A 21,959-nucleotide genomic window follows, 5' to 3' on the forward strand; every position below is an offset into this window, starting at 1 on the left:
TTTCATTACATCTGAATCAGATGGATGCCATGTTTTTCCCAGGTAAAACGTTCAATATTCTAAAGCAAAGGAAGTTGGACCCTTTGGTGAAGCTCTGAGCAGAAGTATCTGTGTCTGCTTCCTATATGCTGCTTCCTAAGCGTATAATATCAAGACAGCTCCTGTGCACTTGATATCATGCCTGTTAGAATGCATAGGACCATCATTATATTGGTCACTACCTATTCAGTCAAACTGGTGAGATTTTGGCTTTATGGACAATAAGGATAAAAAGCCATCAGTATGATGGCAAGAGGCATTTCCATGTGTTCAAAACCAGCAGTACAACATTATTAACCATAGCCCAATGATCAAGGGGCTCAAACATTAGAAACAACAACAGCTACAGTGACATCCAAGTATAACCTAAAAATATGACTGTCACAAAATTGATGGATGTTAGCCTCTGCCAATTCATCGGTAACTGCGGTAGTTGGGGCTGTACATGCAGCTTTCTGCATATTTCACCAGGTTTTCTGGGCGAGGGAGATGACTAGCCAAACCTACAAATGAGAGGTGTTATATATTAAAAAAAAGGCTAAGCTTAGTATAATTCCCATGCAATACCAGCTAGAATAAAGAACTTACCAAGTTCATAGGCTTTAGCAGCTACATTGGCAGCAATTTTAGCTGATATCTTTCTTATATTTGTGAAGGGAGGATAGATCAGTCCTTTATCAAAATTTTCCTGAGTCACCTGTTGGGCTAAAGCTTCGGCTGTTCCAAAAGACGCCAGAACTTAGAAAACGAAAAACTAAACTGATTTCTTACATTAATTTGATATGAGTTTCCCAACTTTAATCCTTCATCTGCCACGGTGTTTAGATGATTTACTGAGATCTATTAATTTGATATGAGTTTCCCAATGCTTTCAAGCTAAGCTAATAGACACAGTTTTGAAGACCTAAGGATACATACAGGAGCTATAATTTCTTTTTTACTTACAGGCTGCAAGAAGCATGTCATCATGCACACGAATGGCTCCAGAGATCACCAAACCAAGGCCAAATCCTGGAAATATGTATGCGTTGTTTGCCTGGAAGAATGTAAACATATATGTCAGTTTTCAGTCACTACTATGTCAACTCAGGCCCTAACAGTCACCTCAAAAGGTAAAACTGGGTTCAAACCTGGCCAGGCACAAAAATTTTCCCCGCATATTCGACAGGATCAAATGGACTTCCACTAGCAAATATTGCACGACCCTGCAAATTTAAGAAAAGTTTTGAGAAGGCCTTTTTTTTCCCAAACAAATCACACAGAAATGCTGGACATGGTGGCATTTTGATTGATGAAGTGAACTAACAATATGACTTTCACCTTACTCCAAGTGTATGCTTCCTCAGCAGTGCATTCCGATTGTGATGTTGGATTTGACAGGGCAAGAATGATAGGTCTCTGCACATTGTAAAGACACATGATTAGTTTCATCCTTGTAATCTGATGATTAGGAGAATCTGATGTAAAAGTTTAATATGCATTATAACTACCGCAACACACCTCATTGAAGGAAGACATAGCTTCAACTACATCTTTTGTGAAAGTTCTACCCACTCCAGATGTTCCTATCAGAACAGTTGGCTTGATGGCCTATGAGTACAGAAAATGAATTAGGGAAATCGCAATGAAAGGACTGATAACATAAAAAGAATGGATATTTTATTAGGATTTAGAAAATATTGATGAAAACCAAAAAAATCTTGAGGAGAAAAGGTTTTAACCTTGATGATAAGCATACAGCATATGTTAGCATCCCGAATTATCACATATTTATATGGATAAAGTAGAGGAAGACACTCAAAAGTCAGTAGGCCACAGGAAACATTATGCTACCATTATGGAAGTTCGCATAATTATGGTCTGTTCAACACTATCAGAAATTGCAACATTATGATGATTAAAAGATAAGGTTCAACCAGTACTTTAATGAGCATTATAGCAGCACAACTGGGATCCTAATAGGTAGAAACAAACATTACGAAACAGCACAAAGTAGAGCAGTGATGATTCAGCTTCATGTTTAGAAGGCTTCAGACCTGGACAGCACCTAGGAGATTGCTAATGGGTTCATGCTCATGTGCCCAGGGTTTCTTAAAGTGTTGAAGAGATGTCTTCCGGGAGCTAACTATCAATCCCTGCAACACATAAAATACAATTACATAATAATTTGTTGTAATGAAATCAATGGAAGAATCAACACATGAGCCAGAGAACTTTAAGTGAAAAATTCTCTTTGTTTAGTTCTCCACCTTAGAGTCCACAAGCCAAATCTTCTTACGACACTCTTCAATTGGAGCATTGGTCTGAAATGGTGATAGGAAATACAATCAATTCACAGTCTAATTGAATCACAAAAAGAAACAAGGAAACAATCTATAAAGATCTGTTGGAAGCTTGTCAGATTTAAGTTCACTACCTGTCTTGACATCTCAAGAGCAATGAGCTCCGCAATACCAGTACCAGCCTGCAAAAAAGCAGAATTAACATCCTTTCGAAGAAAGGCATTACTAGTGGAGGAAGAACAGGTGAATTCTTCCCTGATATCGGCTGAAAATTGATAAAATAGATTATCGTCCCACAAGAACCATTTAAGATTGTCTTGGTTTCTATTTTGACTGCCATGGTTGGTCTGTATATAACATTTATAGTATTATTTGTTTTTCTCTTTAAAAATCAGACTTGTTTTGGGTAATCACTTTAAATATCAGGTATTGGGATTTGATAATATAACCAAAATTGAATTGTTTTCCTTGAGTGTCTAGACCTCATTTTTCCTGCACCATGCTTATTGGAAAGCTAACCATAAAACAGCTAAAATGTATAGTTTTCAAAATTTGAATCTCTGTGCTGCACAGAGTTGATAGCTAAAGAATGCAGTTTCTCTTTTTGTTGACTATGCAAGTACAGATGCACATGCATGCACACACACACTCATTGTACATTGCACTTTGCATACAGTCTTTTCCGAACATAGGAAAGTAAGCATGGCCAACATAACCTACAAACAGAGGCATAATCTTTCATCTCATGCACCATAAACAATGCAAATGCAGTGTATAACATGTCAAAAGTTTAACAGCTGTAGATATTATATTAGTTACAGGAATGATTTGTAAACTATCAATAAAACAATAAGAGAAAGATATAAAAGGGAAGAGCAAATTATAATCTAAATCGATGGGCATGTACAAGAATATTTAAAATAAATCATCACCATCAAGCATCATTGGCGCACGTGAGAGCATACAATCATTAAAAGAGGTTATAAAACAATACAAAGCGAAAGGCATACCTAGACAATCATTTCATCTCTACTCAGTACTAATCTAAAGTAGATGTACATGTATCAGATAGTGGAACAGGAGTTGACATTAGCTGATGATGCAGATACACAACACTCAAACCATAAGTTTTATCTACATATGCTGCTGACTGAGTTTCTTTGTGGAAATGGGGCTATATTTATAAAGGAGAAAAGGATTATATGGGTTTCTAGCATTCTGGGAAAAACTAATAATAATCATAGATAAGAAATTACTAGGGATCCTTAATGAGGTCAACTCGGAAAATCAAATGCAGCTAACACTCAGGCATGAGTGCAGAGTTGGACTGCCAGACACTGTATGTGTGTGCATGCAAGCAAAGACATGCATGCATGAATGAGAAAAATGATTGAGTTCAGCACCAACAATTTCTTTACAATGTTGCCCTGAAATGCATGCCGCAATAAACAACTACATTGATGCCTAAAAATTATCAAGAAACTTATCAGTACTTATTAAATTTATTGATTTAAATATTAGTTTTTCCACATGGTTATTGATTTATGAATATCTAGGAATAAGGAAATGGAGTCATGGAAAATCTTGACATAATGTCTAGCATTGTATCTCCTGACATATTAGTTCAAAAGGATTGTAGGACAGTCAATAGGAAGAAGAAAAAATGCAGCTGCAAGGCTTAGGATCAACTAACTGGCCTTTTTCTTCAGACTCAGGAAAAAAAAAATTTTCTGTACTCCTCTGAAATCTCTGTTGAACCTTTTAAGCTCTGTAAGATATTTTCATTTCTCTACAAATCAACGCACATGTACTTTATATTCATAAAGATGAGGCCAAAATAGATTTCTTTCTTTCTTTTTTTTTTTTCGGGGCGGGGGGGGGGGGGGGGGGGGGGTTGGGGTGGTGGAGGGTGGATGGGGGTGTTAACTATCTTCATGAATCATGCCAAGCATGACGATGTCACCTTGCTTTCCTTCTGCTGCACACGCCACCGCCACACCCCCCCCCCCCCACACCAAACAGTCAACAACATAAACAAGTAATTTAATAAATAAATAAATAAATAAACTAGCCTGAGGTGAACACTAACATCCAGATAGGTTCAAACATTCATTATTTAAGCCTTCTGCTTTATCCCCACTGCAAGATCTCCTGTTAAAATTATTGTACTCAAAATCACAAATGCTTTGTTTTAACCAGTTATGGTGCCTGCTCTTGGAAGAAATCCAATCAAATTGCAAAAATATTGATTATCCACTAAAATTCAGCATTTCATACTAGTAGTGAGTCAAAAGGAGATGTAAAACCCACTAAAGCAAGGAAGGGGTAATTCACCTCTCCAGCACCAAGGAACAAATAAGTATGCTCTGCCAAAGTTCCACCAACCAAATTCAATGCTGCAACAAGTCCAGCAAGGACGACAGAAGCTGTTCCCTGCAGTGGTCATAAAGTGCTTAAGCCGGGGATAGCAGTCTGCTGCAGCCTGATGCTAATAAATAATGGATTCCACAAAGAAAAACAACAAATCATCGCATATGCTGTAATGAAGAAAGCTCCAAACTTTTGACCTGGATGTCATCATTAAATACAAGATGGGTCTTGCTGTACTTCGCGAGCAAGTCAAATGCATTATGATTTGCAAAGTCTTCAAACTGCCAAAAGAAAAGTAAAATAAATTCCACAATTAAATGTAGAATATAGCAGATAGACCTCACTCATATATGACAGCTCAAGGCATTCAGTATCATTTCTTCTCTCTGTGATTTACCTGAATAAGGACTTTCTCCCCATAGTTCTGCTTGACTGCACACATGAATTCATGTAGAAGGTCGGCATATTCCTAATTCATCACATACATCCCATAGTTTGCGCATAAGATATTTAGTTTAGCTACACCATGTCAGCGAGTGTATTCTCAGGGAGGGGAGGAAGGGGGGAGGTTTTACTTGGCCATTAGCTCGCCTTTGCCTTAGCCCAATGTAGAACTCATCTTTCAGCAACTGCTCATTGTTTGTCCCCACATCGATCGTGATTGGTAAGCACTGCAAATTGAATGTAAATCATTGAACATCCAACTCTTTGAAAAGAAAGAAAGTGACACAATATAAACCCCAGTTTACTGCTTATATCATCTTCTATGAAATACGAGCGGCTGAAATAAGACAACAGAATTTGTAACTGGAAAATGGCAAGTGAAATGAAATACTTACAGCAGATGGACGAAGTCCTCCGAGGGCGGTATATAAAGAAAGCTTTCCTACAGGGATTCCCATGCCCTGTGAAAATTTAGAAGAGTAGTTCGCAGTTACATCAGTAAAGAATCAACAAAGAGATGCATGGAAATCACTAGGCATGGCAAAAATTTCACCTGACAGCCAAGGTCCCCAAGCCCCAAAATGCGCTCGCCATCAGTGACCACAATAACCTGAATGTTCCTCTCAGGCCAGTTCCTCAGCACCTCAAGAATTTTTCCCCTGCAACATCCAATAACTCCTCAGTCCAAACCACGAAAGATTATTCTAGTTTTAAAACAATGCAACAAATCATAGAACATACTTTTCTTTCAAGCTGATATATAAACCCTGTGGACGCCTGAAAATGCTCCCATACTTCTGGCAAGCCTCGCCAACTGTCGGTGTATAGACAACGGGAAGCAGCTCCTCAACATTGTCAATCAGAAGCTTATAGAAAAGCCTTTCGTTTCTCTCCTGAAAAACAAATAAATCAAGACTCAAATACTGACATGGTACCTGCTGCCTCTAAAATTATATTGCTTACACAACAGATCAAATGAAACAAATCCTTAAACTGAAGGAAAGGTCATTGAAAAATTGTTGCAGAACCAATTACCTGAAGATCCATCATTGCCATGTAACGTTGCAGAGGTACCTTGTACTGACGAAGATTGTGCATCAGCTTCTTTTCCTGGCGAAGGACGACAAGCGAAATAGATAAACACACAGGACTCTTTCACAAAATTGACGCAGAGCAACTAGAAAGCAGAGGAACAGACCAACCTGAAGCTCTTGAGACACAACCACTGGAGGCAAGAGGCCTCGCAAATAGTGGGAATCCCTCTCCTTTCCAGTGAAAGCGAGCCCTTTGTTGTGGCGTGGATCCCTCAGCAAGGAATAACCACTAAGAAACAAGAAAAAAGAAATCAAATCAATCGAACAAGAAGAAAGAATATGTCGGGTATAAGGAAAGAATCCATCACTAATTTTGAAAATTCCAAGTTCTATCAAAGATTATGCAGTGATCGTTGAGGAATATGGTAATGGAAAAGAGAACTCTTAACATAAATCAAATCATTGTTGGAAATACTAGATAATTTTTATATGTTCCATGAATGTTGATGGACAACGGACATGGTGCTTCATTTTGCAAGAAATGCTACCAGGAATTAATTTTTTGATAGGAACTTCAAAATATTGACAGAATAATTATAAAATCATTTGCCGAGCTGTAAAATAGATGAAATATAAAACAGAGCGGAACTTGGAGGAACAGGGAACGAGAAAGCAATACCCACCCCACCAAATTATTTTCATACGTAGAAAACTCTTGATGGGATGTCTGCCGAACGATATTGAACTTTACGAGCAAGAAATCAAGAAAGGCCGCGCGAAGAAAATTACAATATAAATTAAAAAAAGAAAAGAAAAAGAAAGCAGATCGGTCGTCAATTCTATTACAGTATATAATATAAAAAATATACAATAACGAGACAGGACTGGAGTTTAAAAGCTAGTTAAAACGGCCAACCCATAGAACCATCCTGGATCTCCACATGTCGACGTATTATATCATTTTAAAAAAAAAAAATAAAAGACGGCTCCTTACATAAACTGGGAGCATCAGGAGAGGAAAGAACTTTAGAAAGAAAAGAAAAGGTAGAACCAAGAAATGATCAAAATCCAAGTATCAATCCAGCAAAGCAAAAAAATCCATCGATGCGCGAAATCAAATAACAGCATTCCTCGGATCGCATCAGCTAATGCCCAGAGATGCAAAAGAGATTCTAATTTGGGGAAGAGAAATGAACAATTATATCAAGATTTGTTCAAGGAAAGGCAAAAAAAAAATTCATCCAATGGAATACAAGAAGACCGAGACGATGGAATCAAGAAGACGGGAGAGGAAAAATCGGATCTAAAACCTGGCGACGGAGACGGTCCAGGGGGTGACAAGCTGGTCCTCGGAGGCTCGATCCTCGCCGTAGGTGTCCTCGACCCCGCCACCGACGGTGCTCTTGGGGTCCATCAGCACCTCCACCTCCTCGTGCGCGCTCTCCATCGCCATCCCTCTTCCGTTCCCCTCTCCTATTCTCCTGCTACCACACCGCACCACCACCGGCCTCCCCGCCGCCGCTCCTCTCCACTGCGAAGCACGCGACCTGGTGCCGTCCCCTCGGCACTTCTGCTCTCCAAAGAGAGGAAATGACGAAGGACGAGAGAAGAGAACACAAGGAGAAAGCTCAACACAAACGCACCCCACCAGAGAGAGTCTCATATATATATATATACACACACACACATAATTACGAATTGAGTTGCTAATATTTGTATAAGGAGTTATAACAGCAACGCGGAAGGAAAGAAAAATCTTTTCTTCGTTCTCTTTTTACTTCTCTCCCAGCGTCGAAGCCGGTAAAGACCAACAAACGAAATGCGTACACTAGGAAATCGAAAGAGAAAAATAAGGGAACTGGGTGTGAAACAATGAAAAAGATCCGGATCCTTTGAACGACCCGTTGAGATTTCGTCTGATTTAATTGAATTTTAATGTCATCATTCATTTATATATTTTTTTATTAGTATCTGTGCATTATATTACCAGAAAGCAGCATCTGTTGAGCGAGAGCATGGCGGGGAGAACGGGGAGCTGGAGCTCGGAATTTAGAACATGAGAAGAGAGAGAGAGAGAAGGGAGGGGTGGGCGGGGGAGAGAGACTTTTGGGACGAGGGAGTTCGTTTTTAGAGAGAGAGGGAGGCGGATAAAACAAGGGAGAAGGCGATTTGAAGCAGCATACCGGAAACGTGCGGGATCATCATCACCGGGAAGAATGACTAGTGGCACCGATTTTTTAAACACCCAATCGTACCCGTTCGCTGAGATGTGGGCTCCGCCCCGGCGGACGGCCAAGGTTGTTGTTCTTTACGTAAAGTAAGTTCTTTGGTGTTATTATTACGCGCGGAGAAACATAAGCTTTTATATGTTAGACGTCAGATCTAATCACAACCGTCGGATACACCTGCCCTCTCTGTATCACGTTTGGGACCGCACCGTCTGGTCCTCCTCCTTGCACGCGAGGAGCGTGCTGGAACCACGAGTGCCTCTGGTTTTGGACTTCGACAGCCGCGTGCACGCGGCGATCGGTAGTGGCAATGGCATTTTGCAATGTAATAATAAAGTAATACCGAAAGCACCTCATTCCCAAAGAGTAGCGTTGTGGGGGAGCACCTGCCCAACTACCCTTCGAGTTGGAGAGCAGGGTGTCGCGGTGGGTGTTTGAAAACGGTGGCAATCAAGAGCCGTCCAGTATGGAAGGGAAGGACCTATGCTGGTGGCCCCAGTTACCAGTACCGCATGAATGCTGAACCCAGAGGACCACCTGTCGCTATCTCATTGCATCTCCGTGTTTAATGTTTTGATCTGATTAATTAACTGTGATTATTGCTGGGTGGTGGAAATTAATGTTTTCTTTTTTGTTTTCAAAAACTAATTTTTCTTGCTCGATTCTATCACGTTGACGGTCTAAAATTACTGCAGTACTCAAAGATAAATTTAAATGATAAAGTAGTATTTTGATAGCCAAATTAAACTAGCTCTTTTCTGGCATCACATGGCTGACAATTCACACACCGCACGTGGCCCGCTAGTCCAGTGGGAGATCTTTATGGTAATAAATAGTTTTAATTGACAAGAAAGAAAACTAATCACGTTTTTAGTCAATCTTTTCTTGTCGTGAGTGATGACCGACTAACAAGAGTCTGGAAGCAACCTGGAAGCACCTAACACTGGTGGCGTGTAAAGGTTTGTGCGATCCTTGGGCGGAGTCCCGGGTTCGGTCGCACCCACCCAACGGAAAGGAAACGTCAAAAGGCGCGTCATGAGTGCAATGTATGAATAGTCGGACGCTGGTTTTCAAATTAGGGCACGCCGGTTGTTGTGCTCGGTCCAATAGGCGAGAGGCGGTGATCGTACCGTAGATTTGCTTTTTAGATTTTGTCTCCCTTGAAACAACGCGGCGTTTCAGACTCGGGGGAAGGAATCATGTTAGGTGTGGGTGGATCCGAGGCTCATGCCTGTCTTGCCACCAACCCACAAAAAAATAGTCTGACCGCCCCGTAGATGAGAACCTCTGGTTTGGTTCAACCATGGAAGTATTCCAGCTATCATAAAAAAAATGGGGAAGTGTTCCAGCATTATTTTTCTGGATTAATGGAATTGTAGGAACTCCATTTCGTTGAGTACTAAATCTGTTGAGATTGGTTGTTTGTGGATTAAAAGTTCTTATGTATGGTATGTAAAGATAAGAGCTTTTGTTACTTCAAATTATTCAGTTAAATATTCAAGGAAATTTGACGCTAGTATGTGACATGATTAGGGTCGACAAATATATTTTTCTGCTTCACTTGGGCTAGTTAATGTTAAAATTGGTGTAAATGTATGAAAAAATGTGTGATGAAATATGCAATAATTTCACGAAGATCTTTTTCTTTTGGTACAAGATCTAGTGGGTCATGTCTAGTTCTCATTGGATTGAAGATATGGTTGCGGACCCACACTGCCTTCGCTTGGTAATTTTGCAGGTTCACGGATTAAGGTGCCAATAAACTTCTAAGTACTGCAATTATGGAAGGCGTGGGATGCTTTGGATTAATGTTGGACGTATCATAAGCTGAGAATATATACCTTCATCAAAAATTGATTTATAAATCTCCAGATAAATCTTGGTGATGGTTCAACATATACGGTAATGAAATAGACTTGAAGAGACGTCGCTAGGCCACATCTATCTTTCAATTGAGGCCATTTAGTTCTTCCTGTCAGGGTTTTGTGTAAAGAAAAAATAGGAACCGTTTCAATTGTCTAACACCAGCAAGAGAAGATGGACCATCTCAGATTCTCGTTGAAAAAGGTAAAAACTTTAAGCCTATCAGCCATTTATTTGTGTCTTATCCGGTGACTTCTCACCCGTTCATAAAAATATAATTCTATCAGCAGGAGAATAGAATAACTATCTTTTAATATGTGTGTTAATATGGTAATTTTGGAGGATATATGAAAATCAAATTTAATTAATTTAATCCCATGCACATACTGATTTAATTAGAAATTAAAATTATCAAATTATTTTTTTTTTTTTTGTAAGTAAGTGCTGGACATTAATACAGAGTAAAGGTCTGATATATAAAGCATTGTACAACAAAAAAAAAAAGCCTGTACCCGAGGAACAAATATGGTACAAGCAGAAAGTAAAAAGATACAAAAAGCTGGTATTGTAACAAATAAGTTCCATTTTGTTCCATCGCATGGTAGGGTAGAAAATGTAGAAAAGTAAATGTAGTTGAAAACTACACAAGTCTGAACACGGAGCACGCTTGTCTTTTGAATGAGATATTGGATAAGAGGGGCAGCCTTGCAGATGCACCCAACCTGTTTTGAACCAGAGTAATGAAGATGAAAATTGTCACCCAATACCAAGGAGTCTGTATTGCACCCACCCATGTGAATTGGATTAACCTAGACAAGATAAAATGGCAAGCATATAAACATAGCATCATTAGGCTACCCAGCTGAAGTTGCTGCGAAAACATGTCTAGCCAGCCAAGGTATAAAAACTGCATAGATGGGAGAAGCATAGCAGCATGATAAATCCCGGTAAGAGTGGTAGATTGAATTTGAGTAGCAATACTGGGCAGAGGATTTCGGACTCATATGGACGGATCCATCTCCATCCCAACAAGAGGTATTGTTTGTTTTGACGCTCAAACATACCGCAGTTTATACATCAGGCCCTTGAACCCAGCTGGTATGTCTTCGATTGTCGAGCATCACAGCTTTATCCCTAGGCTTGAGGCCCAAATATGGTTTTATCCCTGAACTTAGGGCTAAAAGACGTCTCGTGAGGTTCTAAATGATCAAGATCCATTGGAGCCTAAAGGTCCACTGAAACCTAAAAATGATTATGAGTCAAAACGGATAATACCTCACGTATGTAGAGGCAACCGGCATAAGCCAAATATCTGAGCCCATTCGACCCTTTGACCCATAACCACAACAAGTATCAACAACATGTAGAGAATGCTAAATGAAATCACCACCAAAAACATTATCAGCCAAATGGTCCGCAACATTTTTTATTTTATGATAGACGTGGGAGACCTTAAAATATTGAGAATTCAGCAGCCAATATCTCAAATCTTGGAGCAAGAGAATGTGGGAATTCTTGGGATTATTAGTATTATGCAACCATGAATTACTTAATCACTTTCAGTCCAAACCTTGGTAGCATGAAAATCATGTACAATTGCATAGACACCCAATCAGACGGCAATGAGCTTAACAAAGGGAACTAAAACTGTGCAAAAGTTTACCACCAGCTCTCCCTAGTTACGCAAGCTGCAGTTGCTTTATATGATAAAACAGATGCATCAAAATTAATCTTAAGTGTGCTAGAAGGAGGAGATAGCTATGTTTTCAGGTTATTAGGAAGAGGAGTAGAAGAACAAGAGCTACCGCAGTACCTAGACAGCACACTTGAATTAGAGCTAGCAAAAATAATAGCTGAAATAGTGAGAATATAAGCTCTGTGAACATCAATGTGGACAGTGAGGCAAACCAAATTGCCTTTTATACAGGCCCCTACTTGGATGGATGGCCGTCTAGTCAAGTGTACTTTAAAATAAATAAATAAATATATTGCTAAAGACAAATCTCATTTTGCTCTATTTAAAATGTTTTTGAGAAAGAATTTCTTCATATCTTTCTGTCGTTCTTTTCCAAGTTGAAAAAGAAAAAAGAAAAACACTGAGTATCATTTCTACTTTTTTTTGAAAAAAAAAAGAACCAAAAAGTAATCTCTATTTTATCTCCAATTTTTTTGTAATAAAAAATATTTATTTTTTTAAATAACAAAACCATCGTACCTAAGATAGTGAGAGGCTAGATTACGAGCTTGAGATATGAGAAGCCAAGCCACGATGGAAGACAAAGCATAAAATCGAGCAAACACCAAGAGGGTAGCCACCACTCTTGAGGGAATGAATGAAAGGATCTACACTAAGGTCGAATGGACGAACAATAGACAGAGACGAACACCAGGAATAAATAAATGCATGTTGAGAACAAATGAATGGACCAACGATGGTGGAAGATGGATATTGTTGGGGAATATCCACCGACCGACCGACCGATGGTCAGAGCGACCGACCGACCGACTTACGGCCGGAGGGACCGACCGACCGATTGACAGTCGGACCGACCGACTGACGCCATCACCGGCCAATCATCGGCTTACGACCAACTGAGGATATGTCGGGCGCACCCTTTCCGACCGACTGAACCGGGAGGTCTGTTGGCCGACTCACATAAAACTCGCCGACCAACGGAGGAGCCCGACGCCACTCAGCTGGCTACCGACCTAGGGTCGGTCGACTCCTCTGATCGTCGTGCAACCGCCAGACCTCGTCAGTTCTGACAGCGGCATGCGGCGCTGCCACCTAGGGGCATTGTCCCGCCTAGGACTTTGTCAACCATAGTGATTTGACAGCCACACGGCGACATGACACTTTCACAGCGACTCTGACAACCTACAGTGAGTTGACAGTTTCTCACTTGTTTGCGCCATTAATGACGGCGCCATACCGTGCTCCACTATATAAATCGGGGAAGGCAACAGTGCAAGGGATCCGCTCCCCCCACTTCTCGACTCCCAAAACCACAGGCTCGCTCCTCTCCTCCTCTCTCCCTCTCTCTCGATCGAGCTCTCTGTCTTCATTTCACTATTGCCCAGTCACCTCTCTGACTTGACCGTCGGAGGGTCCCCGCCGGAGCCGCCTTCGGTCAGTGTGGACTTCTCGTTTTTGCAGGTGCACGTTCCCCGGCGATCGGACGACGAGACGATTGGCCGCAACAGATTGGCGCGCCAGGTAGGGGACAAATGACAAAGACAAGAGCCCAACGATCGAGGATTATCGGATCGGCAAGGCGCTCTTCCCGTCGGGAAGAGGCCTCCCTGCCACCGCCGGCGGCGGAGCCCAGCTCTCCACACCCCGCGGCGACCACGGAGGCGCAGATCGCGGCCATTGTACGGCAGATGACCGTACTGACGGACGCAGTCAAGAGCCTCCAGCAACAACCAGCGGCCCGTCGATGCCCTCCAGGAGCAGCCGCCGACGACCGCGCCGATCCCTGTTGCCTCCGCGCGAGCGCCCTCAACAGCGCTCCCGCGGAGAAGAGGAGGAGCGGCCCTGGCGTGATGACCGGCGGTCCCAGCAACCCTCTCTTTCCCCGCTGGAACGGGCAAGGAAGGAGAAACGACCGCGCACGCCATCGGCCTCCCTTTCGGAATCTTCCAGAGACTCCACTCCCGGGGTCTCCCAGCATCGACGAGCGAACGACTACGAGCGCCGGTTCGAGGAAATCGACCGCCGCTCGCGTAGTTGCAAATGGACGGCCAGAAGTCTTCGAACGACGTCGACTTCCAGACCGCCCAACCTCTCTCCCGACTGGTCCTCGACGAACCGATTCCCAATCGGTTCAAGATGCCGCATGTGGAGCCTTACGACGGCTCCACCGACCCGATCGACCACCTTGAGAGCTACAAAGCTCTCATGACGATCCAAGGGGCAACCGACGCTCTTTTTTGCATCGGCTTTCCCACTACTCTCCGCAAGGCTGCCAGGGCCTGGTACTCTGATCTCCGATCAGGAAGTATCCACTCCTTCGGGCAGCTCGAGCACTCGTTTGTGGCCCATTTCAGCACCAGCCGGAAGCCGCCGCGAACGTCGGACAGCCTTTTCTCCCTCAAGCAGGGGGAAAACGAGATGCTCCGACACTTCGTGGCAGATTCAACGCGGCCACGCTTGAGGTCCGGGACCTCAACGAAGACATGGCTATCTCAGCCATGAAGCGGGGCCTGAGGGCGTCCCGATTCACCTACTCTCTGGACAAGACCCTCCCCCGGACATATGCCGAGCTACTGGAGCGCGCATACAAGTATATGCGCGCAGACGAAGGAGCATCCGACCGACGTTTGGCCGAGCCTAGAGGCCCAAAGGAGAAGCGGAGGAAGGGTCGGGAACCCGTCGAACCAAGCAGGCCCCCGACCGATAGTCAGGTCTCGCCACCCCGACGAATCCAAAAGTCACCCCGGCAACAGACTCCGAGGCCGGCACGCCCCAGGTATGACTCCTACACTCCTCTCTCCGCTCCTCGTGCACAGATTTTAATGGAGATCGAGGGGGAAGAATACCTACGACGGCCTCCGCCTTTGAAGGCAAAAGGCCTCGACCGTCGGAAGTACTGCCGATTTCACCGAGGCCACGGCCACAACACCGAGCAGTGCATCCAGCTAAAGGATGAGATCGAAGCTCTCATCCGTCGGGGGTATCTCGGTAAATTTCGGAAGGGTCCGCCGACCCAACCAGTTGCCGATCGACGACCCCAGCCGACTGAAGAAGCGGCGACCAATCAGCCGACGGCCGGAGTCATCAACATGATCTCCAAGCGGCTGGGCCCGGAGACGTCTACGGGGGGGAGCCGACGAAAAAGCCACACCCGGACGACGTAATCACCTTTACGGAGGACGACGTTCGGGGCATCCAAACTCCCCACGACGATGCTGTTGTTGTGTCGGCAACAATAGCAAATTATGATGTAAAATAATTTTTGTTGATAATGGAAGTTCAACGAATGTTTTGTTTTACTCGACCTTCTCCCGGATGCAACTGTCGATCGACCGACTTAAGAAGATCTCCATGCCCCTGATCGGCTTTGCCGGAGACGCTGTCACGACAGAGGGAGAAATTATCCTGCCCGTGACGGCCGGCACTGAACCACGGCAAAGCACGGTCCACTTAACTTTCGCGGTCGTCCAAGTTCCTTCGGCCTACAACGCTATCCTTGGACGACCCGAACTGAACGCCCTCAGAGCGATCGTCTCGACGTACCATCTCTTCGTTCGGTTCCCAACCAAAAACGGGGTCGGGGAGATGCACGGGGATCAACAGCTCGCACGACGATGCTTCCAAATCTCCGCTCAAAACGACGAGTCGAAGGGCTCCCTGACAATCGACAAGCTGGACCAACGGGAGGAGGAAGAACGAGGTTCACCGGCCGAGCAGCTCGAGGCGATACCGATAGGAGAAAATCCTGACAGGAAGGTTTGGGTCGGGTCTCAACTGCCCGATCCAGAACGACGCCGACTGACGGAGCTGCTGACGGCTAATGCCGACATATTTGCTTGGTCGACAGCAGATATGTCGGGCATCCCCCCGGAAACCATAACCCACCGACTCAACATCGACCCAACGATGAGGCCGGTGAGGCAGAAGAAAAGGTCCTTCGCTCCAGAGAGGCAGAGGACCATCGACGAAGAAGTGGACAAGCTACTCGAAGCGGGCTTCATCCGAGAATCCACGTATCCCGATTGGCTCGCCGATGTTGTCATGGTCAAAAAAGCCAACGGAAAGTGGAGGATCTGCATCGACTACACCGACCTCAACCGAGCCTGACCAAAAGATAGCTTCCCACTTCCCAAGATCGACCAGCTAGTGGACGCGACGTCCAGATTTCGACTGCTCAGCTTCATGGATGCCTTCGTCGGATACAACCAGATCCGGATGGCGCCTGAAGACGAGGAGCATACCGCGTTCGTGACCCCCAAGGGCCTCTACTGTTATCGGGTGATGCCCTTCGGACTGAAGAACGCCGGCGCCACCTACCAGCGACTTGTCAATAAGGTCTTCAAAGACCAGATCGGGCGCAACATGAAGGTGTACGTGGACGACATGCTGGTGAAGAGCGCGCAGATCCCGGACCATGTTCAGGATCTCGAGGAAACCTTCCGCACCCTTCGACGACACCGAATGAAGCTCAACCCGACCAAGTGCGCTTTTGGGGTGACCTCAGGGAAGTTCCTCGGATTTCTCGTTTCTCAGAGAGGGATTGAGCCAACCCTGAGAAAATAAAGGCAATCCTCGACATGCGTCATCCGAACACCAAGAAGGAGGTCCAACAGCTGAACGAAAAAATCGTCGCTCTTAGCCGATTCATTTCTCGATCAGCTGAAAGGTGCCTCCCGTTTTTCAAAACTTTGCGCCACGCAAATAATTTTTCTTGATCAGATGAGTGCCAACAGGCCTTCGAAGACCTGAAGAAGTACTTGACTTCCCCGCCGCTGCTCGTAAAGCCGCAGGTCGGGAAACCTTGTATCTCTACTTGGCCACATCTTTTGAGGCGATCGGTTCGGTGCTCGTCCGAGAGAACGAGTGCCGAACCCATCAGCCTATCTACTACACCAGCAAGGTGCTCCACGACGCCGAGGCCAGATATTCGGAGACGAAAAGATGATTTTCGCCCTGACCGTCTCGGCGCAACGACTCCGTCCATACTTCCAGGCCCACGCCATAGTGGTGCTCACCAACCAGCCCCTGAGGGCGATATTGCGCCGACCCGATACATCTGGACGACTCGCGAAGTGGGCGATGAAGCTCAGCGAGTTCGACATTCAGTACCGACCAAGGCCTGCCCTGAAAGCTCAGGTCTTGGCCGACTTCATCGCCGAATGCCCGACAACCAACCAAGGGTCGGGAGCTGAAGACCCGGGATGAGATGCGGTCTCTGAGCCAGACCCGATCTCCACCTGGGTACTCCACATCGACGGAGCCTCAAACGCTCAGGGAAGCGGGGCCGGGCTCCTGCTCACGAATTCGGATGGGGTGGTCACCGAGTATGCCCTCCGGTTCGACTTCAAGGCCTCCAACAACCAAGCCGAATACGAGGCACTCCTCGCTGGCTTAAGGATGGCGAAAGAGCTGGGCGTCAACAGCCTCCGAGCGTTCTCCGACTCTCAGCTGATCGTGGGGCAGGTCAAAGGCGAATTCGAGGCGCGAGATCCGACCATGGTCAAATACGTTCAGAAAGTGAAGGACCTCGTGGCACGCCTCAGGTATTTTGAAATTTCCCACATCCCTAGACGGAGAACGCCCGTGCCGACGCACTTTCCAGACTGGCAACTTCGGCTTACGACTCCTTGGGTCGGACGTTCGTGGAGAACCTCGAGCAGCCGAGCATCGATCGGGTCGAAGAAGTACAGCAGCTAACCGCCGAACCAAGTTGGATGGACCCGATCGTTCGGTATCTGACCGACGGGATCGGTCCCGAGGACCCCGCGGAGGCCAAGCGACTTCGATGGTCGGCCTCTCAATATGTAATCATGGATGACCGACTCTACAAGAGGTCGTTCTCCCTTCCCCTGCTTAGGTGCTTGGGACCGACCGACGCCGACTACGCTCTCCGAGAGGTTCACGAAGGAATTTGCGGGAATCACTTGGGGGGCAAGTCCCTGGCCTACAAAGTCCTGCGACAAGGTTATTACTGGCCTACCATGAAGAAGGACGCGGTCGAGTTGGTCCGGAGGTGCGAGCCATGTCAAAAGTACGCCAACATTCAACACCAACCGGCCAGCCAAATTGCTCCCATTGTCGCTCCATGGCCCTTCGCCCAGTGGGGGGTCGATATTCTCGGTCCTTTTCCTCCGGCATCGGGTCAGAGGAAGTTCATCGTCGTCGCCATCGACTACTTCACAAATGGGTGGAGGCTGAGCCCCTGGCGCAGATTACCGAGCGGAAGATGGAGGACTTTATCCAGAAATCCGTCATCTTCAGGTTCGGATTGCCGCACACCATCATCACCGACAACGGACGATAATTCGACAACCAGGACTTCAGAGACTTCTGCGCCAGGTTCCATATCAAGCACCGACTGACTTCAGTCGGGCACCCACAGTCCAACGGTGAGGTCGAGGTGACCAACCGAACCTTGCTCCACGGACTCAAGGCCCGACTAAACGAAGCCAAAGGCCTCTGGGTCGACGAGCTAGGCTCCGTTCTGTGGGCTTACCGAACGACCCCCCGTGTCCCAACCGAGGAGTCGCCTTTCAGCCTGGCCTACGGGACGGAGGCAATGATCCCGCTCGAGATTGGACTGCCATCTTCAAGGGTCGAGCAGTATCAAGAGCCGGGCAACTCCGAATGTCGGAGGGCCGACCTAGATCTCCTTCTCGAACTGCGGGATGAGGCTCAAATTCGCATGGCTTCGTACCGATAGAGGGTCGCTCGGTATTACAACGCCAAGGTCAGACCGAAGCTCTTCAGGCCTGGCGACTTGATCTTGAGGAAGGCAGAAGTGTCGAAGCCCCTGGACCAAGGGAAGTTGGCTCCAAACTGGGAAGAACCCTACAAGGTAACAGACACTTATGGTCCGAGAGCCTACCGACTGGAGACCCTTGAGGGAAAACCCATTCCCCGAACTTGGAACGCCGACAACTTGAAGTTGTACTATCCATGAACTTTGTAATTCGATAGCCGGAATATAAATTCAGTTTGAAATCTCGGAGTTTTAACTCTTCGACTAATGATCGGCGCTCACCAGGGCCAAGCCCCGACATACCAACGCGGACTTAGTATCCACCTGGAGCCAACGACCTTATCGACGGTAACGCATCGGACCCTTACAAGGACCGATGCACCCTTATGAACGGGAGTTAACGCTCCTTCTACGGTCGGACTTTCGGGCCAAACCATCGGCTAGCAAGCCGATCGGGCCCCGACCAAAGAGAGGCAAAATGCCTATGAGACTGACGTCGCGACTCCCGACCAGGCTACGGCCGGTCGAAGGATATTCGGCTTACCACCGTCTATCGTACAACGCGACCTTAGTCGCATCTATTACCTACCGACCGAGCCACGGTCGGACGGACGATATTCGGCTTACCACCATATATCGAAAGACACAGCATGAATACCCGACGCCAGAGCATCGGGATCCGACTTGTTGTCGTTCCCCCGACAATGCGCCGGACGACATTCGACTGAACGCGTCAGCGGAGGCCCGACTACCGAACCTTTGCCAGGTTCGGTCGGCTCCCGACTCAACAGACGCGCCCGACTGACAACTCTGACTATCAGAAGCCGATCCAAAGTCGGGACTTACCCCACCTTGGTAGCGGCACGAGTTGCCGAACGTCCTACCGACTTATGTGAGTTAGCGACTTACACAAGCTAGTGACTCACTAAGGCATTCAACCATACATTTGAAAGAAGTAGACAAAGGGAAAGCGGAAGAAGTTTTCATTCAAAGTTTTCATTCAAAGAAAGTGTACAAAGTCGGGTCGAAGCCCGATTACAAGTATTTCAAAAGCAGAAAAAGCAAAAGAAAGTCGGTAAGGCCCGATCACCCATCTGAGTCGATCTCCTCGACCGACGGAAGATCGGGATGACTGGTGTGTCGGCCACGATCGGAGCTGGGTCGACGGCTGAAGCTGGTCCTTCGGTCGGCGGGGGACTGGCAGTCGGCGCCGCTTCCTGTGGGACGGCTTCCTCCGCAGCAACGATGCCTCTCGATGGCTGGTCGGCCATCTCCTCAGTGGCTTCCTCCTCGGCCCCCGGTGGGACGATGCTGCTGAGGCCCAGTTCTGGGTACAAGGCCCGGACCGCATCCCGACCGTCCTCGTACCCCACCCGGTACGAGGCGAAGCCCGACTCGAGCATCTCCTCCCGATACTGGTCGGAGGCCCGGAAGTCTTCAACCGCCCGGTCGGCCAACTCCTTCGCCGACCTTGCCTCTTCTTCCGCCCGGCCGAGCGACTCCTTCGCCGACTCCGCCTCCGCCTTTGCTATGTCGGTGTCGGCTTGGGCGATCGAAAGCTCCTCCTCAGCCTTGGCAAGCTTCTCCAGGCTGACCCGAAGCTGCTCGCACTCGCCTTGGAGTTCGGCGGCGACGCCGTCCCGCTCGTGCCGCAGATGACGCACGGCCCGGCCCTTGTGTCTGGCCTCCTTCTTGGCCGACCTTAGCTCGGACCCGAGCTGGGAGACCTCGTCTACCAACTTGGCCTCCCGGTCGGCCGACTGCTGTAGATGGTCGACCAACATTGCCTTCTCGACCGCTTCCGCCGCCGACCTCTCCTTCCAAGCAGCCCGGACGTTACCGAACCTCCGGTATCCGGCCTCGAGCTCCGACATTGTGTAGATTAGCTGCCGTTGCAAGTGCTTCGTCAGGATCGCATAATGAGAAAAATCTCTAAGGAAATAGAAGGTGATGCAAAGCTTACCTCGACCATGGTTGGATAGAACTTGGACAGCATCTCAGTCACTTGCCGAGACCTCAGCGACTCCACGTCGGTCGGGAGGAGGATCCCCTGGCACAACCTCCTCGCCAGGTTGTGGTCGGCCAACGCCGAGCCCCTTCGGGGAACTGTGCGCTGGGCGGCACAGAGCGGCTCCCCGACCTCGTTTCGTCTGCGGGGTCCATCGGGGCTTTCCCTCGATCGGCTACCCCGACCGACGGAACCGACAGCGAGGGGATGCTTGAAGTGGAACCAGCACCCCCCGCTGCGGCCACAGACGCCGCCGGATGATGTTCGGTTTTCCGAAGACATCCGGCTCCACCACCTCCGGTGATGCCACCGACGTTCCTTCGGCCGCTTCCTCCACCGACCTCTCCTCCGAACGCGCTGCCTGAGCCGCGAGCGCAATGACGGGCTTCGATTGGTCGGTCACCGATGCTTCGACGATCGGCGTCGCTGGGACAGGCCTCTTCGGAGGACGCGAAGGACCGGCCCCCGACGCTGGCCTCTTCCTTGTCGCGAATTGCCGAATCTCAGCATCTATCGGCCGCATTCTCGGAGGTGTCCCTGCGATACCGACAAAGGTGTTAATTAAAGAACCGGACTAAGGGTCGGATGAAAAGGAGACCGGGAGATCGGGCGATACCTAGTCGGGGGACCAAGCTCAAGCCGGCGTCATAGAGAGCTTGTTCGGTAACAAGCTCCCTCTGCTTCGGGACCGACATATCTTTTAGTCGGTGGAAGTCCTCCCGGTCGTCCGCCTCCACCCGGCTGTTGTCATTGGCTTCAGTTCGGGGCACGCCCCAGTGAGAGGGAAAGCCCCAAGAGGATGGAGAAGAAACAAAGAAAAACTGATTCTTCCACCCATGGATGGACGATGGAAGACCAGTGATAAAGGAAAGGCCCTTTCGGGGGTTGAAGAGCCACCACCCTCGGGCTTTAGGGTGGGGTCGGAGCACAAAGAAGGCCCGGAAGAGAGAAATGCGAGGGTTGGTCGGCAAGAGCTGACACAACAGCGCAAAACTGATTATGAGACGGATGGAGTTCGGCGCTAGTTGCGCCGGACAGAGTCCGTAATAGTTCAAAAGATTCCGGACGAACTCCGAATCGGGAGCCGAAGACCCGTGCGAAGGTCCTCGACGTACAGCACCAACTGGCCAGGCGGAGGGCTGTTAACCCGACCGCCGGCCCCTGGGGTGGATAGTTGAAACTGCTCCGAGATGCAATAATGCTCCTGAAGCCGATCAACATTCGGCCCCGAAAGCGAGGAAACCTCAACTTTC

General features: G+C 47.2%; 1 protein-coding gene across 1 annotated transcript; it reads right to left on the reverse strand.

Moving 5' to 3' along the window:
* Window positions 1-265: 265 nt before the first annotated feature.
* On the reverse strand, window positions 266-8,332 carry LOC105040530 (NADP-dependent malic enzyme). Its single transcript, XM_010917092.4, has 20 exons — window positions 8,157-8,332; window positions 7,480-7,739; window positions 6,338-6,458; window positions 6,171-6,245; window positions 5,877-6,028; window positions 5,689-5,794; window positions 5,531-5,596; window positions 5,267-5,362; window positions 5,089-5,160; window positions 4,889-4,972; window positions 4,656-4,754; window positions 2,456-2,503; window positions 2,289-2,342; window positions 2,076-2,174; window positions 1,540-1,629; window positions 1,360-1,437; window positions 1,170-1,244; window positions 985-1,075; window positions 628-756; window positions 266-542 (listed from the first exon to the last, which is right to left on the reverse strand). The coding sequence occupies exons 1-20, from the start codon at window positions 8,184-8,186 to the stop codon at window positions 454-456; spliced, it is 1,914 nt and encodes a 637-aa protein (XP_010915394.1). The 5' UTR covers window positions 8,187-8,332; the 3' UTR covers window positions 266-453.
* Window positions 8,333-21,959: the final 13,627 nt, after the last annotated feature.

Source organism: Elaeis guineensis, chromosome 3, assembly GCF_000442705.2.
Source record: "Elaeis guineensis isolate ETL-2024a chromosome 3, EG11, whole genome shotgun sequence".
NCBI lineage: Eukaryota > Viridiplantae > Streptophyta > Magnoliopsida > Arecales > Arecaceae > Elaeis > Elaeis guineensis.